Raw genomic sequence first — 9,515 nt, forward strand, 5'->3', positions numbered from 1 at the left:
AGGTTGTTGTACTACCTTACAGAGCAAAAATTTTTATAGAGGGAACAGCTGTTAAGAGATTACAGTAATCGGGTTGCTCTTTTCCGCGCTGATTTCTAAGAATAGATGATAGACTTATATCTGGTGCAAGGGCACTTTGACTAAATAGCACCATCAAACAAGGCAGACTGTTTCCTTTAGCCAAGCTGAGGTCTAAGATACCTTTCTCTGGAAATTTTCCTCAGATATAAGCCATGTCACAGGATATAAGGGCAAGTTTACATCCATTGTACAACCGGTGTACACTAGCTACACGACGGAATTAGGTAATAATCGTTGCACACCTCGCATGCAAGGTCATGCCAAATCAACTATACTAATTAACTATACTATTTACAAAATATTTGTTTTGGAGAGCGGAAACGGCATGAGTATGGTTTATTTTTCGTCGTCTCTCATCGTCTGAGTCACTTTGGCACGTTAAACTCCACAAACAAAACCAAATCAGATTTTTTTTTTTTTCGCGGAGAGAATCAGTACACAGTTCATAATACGCTGCTGTCCGTACGTTGCCGCAGCAGTCGGAGTGCATTTGATCCCAAAGTGAAAGTAGCCCTTTAGCAAAACACGAAAGTTCTACTATAGCCAGCATATTTCAACTCTGGTCGCACGACCTCCTCTACCGAAGAACTGGAAAAATACTTACTAAAGAAACAGTGTTGAGGCTTCTGTACAGCAGAGAACAGTGTAGAAAAAAGCTTGGATTGATCGAAAATATCTATGGAGTATGAAATAGGATTTAAACCCCGATCCCTCGGATTCCGAGACAGACATGGTAGTCCTAGGCAATACAAGCACGTTCATAAGGTCTTTATAAAGTGTTTTCTTTTTTATTTTTATTTTTTGCCCATGCTTGGTAGTTTTTAATATATTGTTGCATCTTACGACAGTATGCTAATTAGCATGTATGAGATTAGAGAGGCACTCAATAAGTGATTACGCAAGCAGCAAACTGCGCATGTCGATGGGAAATGAAAGTACGCTAACGAGGAGCCGCAAGAGGAGCCACAAACGGAAGACATTAATGATGTTGCATCATATTGCGTCATACACTTAAAGGCGGAACTTAAGTGTCACTTTGTTTTTTCCTCGTACATTCCGGTACGCCAGAGCGCCGCTTCGGTTCATCATGCATATTTGATTTGTTTGCGCATAGATATTAACCTTGCGTCATACACAGCAGCATTATTTGGAAGAGGACTTTAATCACGCCAACTGCCAAGCAGTAACGATTGTGTAGACTGCGGAACTAAAGTAGAAGCAGATAAGAGGAAAAGAAAGCCTGACAGGAAGTATAAATTCTTGTCTGCACTGAGAGCGCCAGTTTCTGGTTCCCTACCTCATAACATGTATCTTGTTGCCCTAATGTCTACCGAGACAAAAAAGCAAATCTGTCCTCAGTAACAACATTTATTCTCGTCAACCTCCCCTTATCTTCTCGCAAACATCTCAACACCGGCTAGCAGTTCTAAGTTAGTTACACGTTCCTTCTTCTCCAGATGTCTATTCTCTACAACACGACAGCATGATCGAGAACTCTATTAACCATTTATCGCTAACGCAATTTTTTTACTCAAGGCAGAATAGTAATCTCCTGTTTTAAAGAATACATTTTAGTTCAGCTAAAACATCAATCTTGGTTTATTGCTTTAGTCCATTTCATTTATTTCATTAGTCTTTAATTTATTCGCAGTCAGAGTGACTTGAGTTGAAATAAGGCTGTGGCACACAAATTCTTGCACCTTTTCTCTCATCCGGTCGCGCGAAAGGAAGTGGCAAACTAAATAGGAAATAACTTGTCAGAGAAGATAGTTATGCTTTGACATAGCCTACAATGCTATAGAGAAGGACGATCGCGCTGATGTGTACTAGCAGAAGCTGTACACATACTCGTCACAGTTTATTCAGGTAGGCTGGGCTGTTTATAACAACGACAGCGCTTTTCGGAGCATTCTATAAGCGCTCGTTCCTTAATGACTGCATTAATTGTATTAGGTGACGTTTAATAGATCCAGACTGTAAAAAAGCACAATTGAAGGTATTATGTTGCAGACATCCCTTATCACTTATCCCAAACACGTGTACTTGAGAAAAGCCGTCTGATATCGAAGTAATGAATTTAAGGTAACAATATTTACATAATTGCGCACTTACATGCATACCGAGGCCCTCAGACAGCCACTCGACGTTTTTATTCCATAGCGGTGTCATTACCGGAAGCAAAAAGGAAATTGGAAAATTGAGATTACGCCAGTGATCTGCTTCGTCAACTCGAGATCAGTCGATACTCCTCCCAGCCTCATCTCCAGCGCAAAGCGACAGAGTCAGCTCACGCCCCCTTCTTTGTTGCTTCTCATTTTAGTGGCCGTCACAGACATAAACGCAAACTCTCAACGGCCAGAGCAAATGGAATCTCGGGGACATCCGTTAATTTCCCTCGCCGATCGATGCGGAATGAGAGCGCGGATATTTAGCCTCCACTGATGCTCTGTACTCCCCTCCCGCCCCCTCCTCTGTCTTATATGTGCCGACTCGGTGTGACTTACAGTGAGGACGTGCTCTCGCACTCTCCTCGCTATGCCGAGCAAAATAGTCCCACGTGAGATCAAATTGGCTGCAGCGCCAGCAGTAGACCCATCACCAGTGAGTTGAGTCGGCTGCGTCGGGCTTGATGTTTGGGGGCCAAACACGCACATGCACTAGCGACCTGTGACCTTAACTAGGCGTTCGCAACTAATATGACAGCTATAAAGGTCCGTAGCGAGCAAGAAAAAACGAACGCATATTTATATACCTCTAAATATACGGCAAGATCGAGATGCGATCTGCATGGGGATCTCCAAATAGGAAAAAGAAAAGTTAGAAGATAAAAAATAAACGAGTAGGGGTTAACGTTTGTTCTTGCTTTGTTAGCGACGCTGTTTGCACATCGTAATAAATATATCTACCTAACGGACTGTTCTGCCCGATGTATAAATAAGGCAAACATTGAGTGCCAGGACACCGGGTTCAAACTTAGGTCTTGCATAGCGGTTACATAGCTCATGAAAATAAAATGTCCTCAAGGATGCAAATGCACTTTTGATATGTTTGCAAAAACCGCTTTTTGTTTCCCAAGGCGCTACTTAGCGTTTGCTTTTTTTAGTCAAGAGCACAAGCCAGTTTAAGCACTCAAATAAACAAAAGTGTACGAGAAACTTTTCCCTTATTCGTATGAAGGCACCATTGCATTCCTCTGAAGGCAAGCATAAAGAAATTCACATCAGTATATGCCTACTCTCAAGAAAATAACCAAATATTGTTTACTTTGTGAGTATTAAGCCCCAGACAGGCCATACCGTAATTCAGGCTGGTTTCTGTTCCCTGTTAAATGTTGCTCGTGTTTACAAATTATTCGTACACTGTATTAATACGGACGTTTGAAGTATCGCAGAACCGGAGGGGAAATGTTCTAACGGCAATCTATGAGGCACAGACGAAGGCGCTCTCTTAAATCTCAATATATTGTCTAATAATTGTTGTTTAGGCTAAAGCTGCCATCTCTAACGACGATCTGTTTGTCAGACGTTTTGCGCAGGATTAACGCTATTTTCGTGCTGCGGTACGGAGCTTAATTGTAAGATATCCATAGCGTTCATTTCTCTAAACATAAAAGACGTCAAAACAAAGTTAATAAAATGTTGTTCCTAAGATATAAAAATTTGATGTTTACGGGTGGTTAAAAAACTTCAAATAAGGCGCAGTGCCCGAACATCCCGCCTATAGCACGAGTTTGCGCAGATATGGTAACCAAAAAATTATCCCGGCGGTCGCATAAAAAAGACTTTGAAGCAAATTTAAAACCTTGGCACTTGAAATGTGACTTTGAACCAAGATTTTCCTCTTTCTTCAAAACAACGAATTATGTTCAACCCCTATTGTACGAGACATTCTTCTCCCTTGCATAGCGTGCTTGTGCAGACAAATTGCTAGATAGGGCATTATATTTAAAAACGTAATTCATACTTAAAACTTTAACACTGCATTGTATCTCAGCTTATTATGCGCCACACTATATATACTGCTATATGGTCATTTTTTTTTAACCTTATCTAAATTTGCTAAATACTTGACCGCGCTTTACTTTCTCAAAACTTCTTCAATAAAGCGCTCCGGCAGTATTGCTCAAGTTTTCAAAAGATACGTAGAGAATAAACTACGCCAACGTCAAGTCTCGTGACCTCTCCTGTAAAGACGTTCGCTGTGCTGCATAACGCTGTGCCACACAAGGGCACGTCACACAGTTTTACACGAAATAAAAAAGTCATGATCGTGCACATCACGAATACAGCAAATAAAAATGTTCCCAGAAACTTATATTTAAATTTGCGCAAATTTACTATTAATCTTTTTCAACACATTTAGCAAAGCCAAATCGAATCTTGGGACTGCTTTTACAATTTCTGTGTCTGCCCCTATTGCAGCGCATGCTTGGTAAAAACTACATTCCACATGTGAGTGACGTCAGATTTTTTCGGCGCAGTCTGTCCTAAGAGACGTGTATTTACCACCAATATCGCTTTGCCTTTTTTGAGTCGAATCTCTACGTTCATAATTAAGGGTACTAAAACTGCAAATCATCATCATCATCATCATCAGCCTGACTATACCCACTGCAGGGCGAAGGCCTCTCCCATATTTCTCCACTTAACCCGGTTCTGTGCTAGCTGCACTCACTTGACCCCTGCGAACTTCTTAACCTCATCCGCCCACCTAACTTTCTCCCGCCCCCTGCTACGCTTTCCTTCCCTTGGAATCTAGTTTGTTACTCTAAGCGACCATCGTTTATCCTCTCTTCGCACTACATGTCCTGCCCATGCCCATTTCTTCTTCTTAATTTCCACTAGAATGTCGGTAACCTGAGTTATTTTTCTGACCCACTCTGTACGCTTCCTATCTCTTAATGTTACCCCTACCATTTTTCGTTGCATAGCCCTCTGAGTTGTCCTCAACTTAAGTAGAACTCTCTTGGTTAGCCTCCACGTTTCAGCCCCATAGGTGAGTACAGGTAAGATGCAACTGTTATATACTTTCCTCTTTAGCGATACCGGTAAGCTGCTAGTCATAATCTGTCAGTGCTTTCCAAATGCGCTCCATCCCAATCTTATTCTTCTTGTTATTTCCTTTTCATGGTCCGTATCTGCGGTTACTACCTGTCCTAAGTAGACATATTCGTGTGCTACTTCCAGTACTTCGCTACCTAATGTAAACTGCTGTTCCTTTCCGAGGCTGCAAATAAACTACGCTTAACATACGGCAAAAAAAGGAAAAGGTAATAGCTTTGTAAACGACGACTTCGTGTGTTAAACCTTGTCGCTCACACCGGAAGTATTAGATCTTTTATCCATCTATCATTGAGTGATTGCTCAATATTGATCATTCATCTACTATCAACTGCATATTGATTCACTTTGCTAAAGCTTTCGACACAGTGGGCCACAGATAACGGACGCTCAAGCTAAGTGCATTAAACTTGAATCCAAACGTTCTTAAATTGATTGAATGCTTTCTTTCTAATCGTAGGCAGTTTGTAACGGCCAATGATTGCAATTAGCCCACATGCCCTGCAACCTCTGGCGTACCACAAAGATCTGTCTTAGGACCTGTACTGTTTCTAAAATACGCTATTGACTTACATGAGGACATGTCTTCTTCGATAATGCTGTTCGCTAACCATTGTGTAATTTATCGTGAAATCCTTAATCCTGACGATCACATTGACCCTCAATCTGATCTAGATATTATTTCTTCTTTGTGTACATTTGGCAAATGAAACTAAACCATACTAAATGCAAGACAATGCGAGTTTCACTTAACCTTACTAACTACACAAGCTGCGATTATGCGATTACATGCTTAATCGCGCCCATCTAACCAAAGCTGCCTCGTATAAATATATCGACGTATACATTTCTGAAGACGTAACAAAAAATGCCAATCACACACTTGGTTACTTACGCCGAAATATTTTTCCTGCCCCAATTAATCTGAAGTTGATGCTTTATAAAACCCTGGTCCGACCGAAACCCGAGTAAGCGTCGTCAATCTAGGATCCGCACATCAACACACGAATTAATAATCTCGAAGACATCCAAATTCGTTCTGCACTATCAAACTATCAGCGTACTACCATTGTCTCCATAATGAAGTCTAACCTTAATTTACCTGATCCGTCTCTCCGCCGAAAAGTATCACGACATTACTTATTTTATAACATTTATCATTTTAATTTCACTCTTTGATTCTCTCTGTTTTGCCACCATCATACATTTCCTCTCGCACCGACCACAAGTTCGAGGTGACCGTCCCCGATACGGACGGATCTACATCTTATTTATTTTGTTCCAAAGAGTAGTTTACACTGGAACCACCTCCCCGCCTCTCTCGCTCTCATTGTTGGCAAAGCCCGTTATACTCAGTGGCACGGGCGGAGACACTTTATTTTTCTTTACCTTTGGTCTGCCTCATCATAGTGTATGTCATTGTTGACACCAATCACTTTAAAAGAGTCCTTGCTAATGCCATTTAATGCACTACATTGTTCATTTTTTATAGAGTATTGAACTCCCATCCCCATTCCTGTTTTGTTCTTATTGTGTTTGTTAATCCACGCCTCTCAGTAGTGCCTCCGCCTTGAGAGTAAATATATATAGTTTAGAGAGTTTAATATCGTGTTCGCGGCAAAATATTCTGAAATCGTGAACACAGCGATGAAGGAGTAAAAATAATCTCGGACATTCGCAAAAGGTCTTCCGAAATTTTTAACGTCTCAAACACCACGACGCACAATTAACGGCCATCGCCAGCAGACTCGTGCGCCTAATATAGCCAAGTAGTGTCCGTTATAACATGCCTTCTCTCAGTCTAGCTTCGCACAGACAGTAAAGCATGCTCAACACTACTACGTCGTCGCCTGGACATAACTACTTGGTTTAATGTTCTATGTCGCATCTATATTAAGGCAGAATTTTGGCAGTCGGATAGAGATGCCGGTACTAATTCTGCGTAGTGTCGGCAGAAGAAATGAACTTCTGAATTCGATTTGTATGAGCAAAAAAAAAAAAAAACAAGAAAAAAATGGTAAGGATCCAGGACAGTTTTTCACTAAATCATTAGGCGGGTGGCATTCAATACAACAATACCGAATTCATTGAGTATATTTTTAACAATCTTTCGTAATAATGATATATAAAATCTTATTTGCGTTTTTAATTTCTATACAGTTCACGCAAAGCTGCTTACTTTCTCAATTCCTATTACGAAACTGTTCAATTGATAATATTTTTGAAACTTTATTTATAAACATCCGGAGAAAGCAAAAGTTGCGCTAAAACCTTTTGCGAATACCAGCCGCCAATATTCCTCAAGACAACTACCAGACGAAATAAATCTCAATTTCCAGTTCAGAAAAGGCTCACGCCTTTATACGCGCATTTGTGCGTACCTAGACATTTCGAAGTCTCGTCATTTATGATACGAGTAAAAACTACAACAGCGAAAAAGTAGCAGACTACGAAATTTTCTAACACACTCGATTCACTCACCACTGACGGATGCGGTGCACAGTGCGACCACGGACAACAGCCATAGCAGACTCGCCCTCACCGATGTGACCTTTGCTGTTTCGGGCATCTCGACTTAGCGATGCTCGAGTTGAGAGATAAGAAAAGAAAGTTTTCGCGCACTTCCGTTCTTCCTGAAGTTACCGGCGATCACGTGGCCCTGGTCACGACGCGTACCGCTGAAGCAACTCGCCGCCGACGCATTCTTCGACGCTCCGGCTCTTCTAAAGTGCTGTCACCTCTGAGCAGTCAGCGTCTCCACACTCTTTTTTTCTTTCTTTTTTTATGTAAACACAGGTAACAGTGACAGGATAACTTGGTGGCGGTTCAGGGAGTTTTCCGCGAGCGGCGAAGTTCGTGGGAACGTCCGGGCTAGGACAGCGGCGAACAAGGCGAGCCCGAGGCGCGCGCGCGCTATTGACCCAGGTCGGCACAGTCGCGCAGCGCTCAGGCCGGCGGCAGTCGAGCTACTGTTTACACCGGCCCGGCAGATGAGACCGGCGGCTGGCCGGAGCGTGGCGTGCTCTCGGGGATGCGCCCGTGGCTGCGCATGCTCTTCGGCTGTTTCCTCGGCGGGGGCGGCCCAGCGCTGCTACGAGTTGCCGCCACCGTACGCCACCGGTGCAGCGAGCGCCCTCTGCGGTGCCACCTTGCCACAACGTCAGACACGCGATGCGTTGCTTCCTGCTCTTGCGCTCAGTGGCTTCTCTCCTTTCTCTCGATCGCCATGGGCCCGCGAGGGCGAGGGTGTGCGCGCGAAGAATCTGGAACGCGGGAAGATTTGAAAAATGTACTGATCTGAAGCAGCGCATGCTCGCTGTTTAAGCCCGTTATACCTAGTGGCACGGGCAGAGGCAAAATATTTAATGTTTTTTTTTTTCTTTTTTTTTTTTTTTTTGGGGGGGGGGAGGGAAGCCTCACCATATTATATGTCTTGAGTAAGGTTACTTGCCTCTTTAAGAGTTCCGACAACATGAAACGGGCTCGAGATTTACGCATTCGGTGCGAGAGATCTTGAACATTACTCGTATCAAAAATCATGTTTCGATGGCACTGGATACAAATCTATCCAATATATCTGCTTACGGAACATTCATTTTATGGACTTTTCAGTTCACGTGGGGGCTATCCAGCCAACCTCTCTCTCGTGTCGCGCTTTCAGCGCAACACTCCCGCCACCACTATCGTCGTTGACGTATCACGTACCCGCCACCACATCACACGCTCTCTCACATCGACAGCATATACTGGCGACAACTCTAGACACATTCTTTCCCATCTCCTCAATTTGCACCCATCTTTCACCCCACGGACTTCCCACCATACTGCACCACATGCGATGCCACCCCACCCACCCTCTACCATCACTTATGGGAATGCCCACATCCCATCCGCGTTCCTCCCGTGACCCCCCCCCCCCCCCCTCCTCCTCTTGGGAGGCCACCCTTCTAGCCATGCAACCCGCAAATGAGTTACAGCTGGTCGAGCGGGCTAAGCAAGAAACAGCCAGAGGGCTCCTGAACTAAGGAATCCTCCTGGGAGTGTCTACATTGTTTTATTTAAAGTTTTTTCCTCCTCCTCCTCCTCCTCCTCCTCCTCCTCCTCTTCCTGCCGCAAAATCTCCGTCCTTTCTTGCTTAGCTACGCCGCTTAGTTAGACAGGACCTCTGTCCACGCGTATCGAGTGCACTGTACAGTGTAAGCGCCACTCCGTCAAAGCAGAGAGGTGACCTTTTAGCCATTGTCTCAGACAACTTGAAAGGAGCGGACGAGTGCGCACGCCTTCTCCCCTCTCTAGCAGAAAGCAGCTTCGCTGGAATGGGCTCACTGTGTCCGACCTCGGAGCCTAAGCATGGCTAAGCCCTGGCCCGAGCGA

At 43.6% G+C, this 9,515-nt stretch overlaps 1 protein-coding gene across 1 annotated transcript in view; it reads right to left on the minus strand.

Annotated features, from left to right (window-relative positions):
- Window positions 1-7,710, minus strand: part of LOC146198303 (lachesin-like) — a 106,768-nt gene extending 99,058 nt beyond the window's left edge. The window contains exon 1 of the mRNA XM_084591883.1: window positions 7,623-7,710. Coding sequence (XP_084448009.1) covers window positions 7,623-7,710 — 88 coding nt within the window. The remainder of the gene's footprint in view (window positions 1-7,622) is intronic.
- Between the last annotated feature and the right edge of the window lie 1,805 nt (window positions 7,711-9,515).

The sequence above is a fragment of the Amblyomma maculatum genome, chromosome 2 (assembly GCF_055883805.1).
Source record: "Amblyomma maculatum isolate TAMU_Amacu chromosome 2, ASM5588380v1, whole genome shotgun sequence".
In the NCBI taxonomy this organism is placed as follows: domain Eukaryota; kingdom Metazoa; phylum Arthropoda; class Arachnida; order Ixodida; family Ixodidae; genus Amblyomma; species Amblyomma maculatum.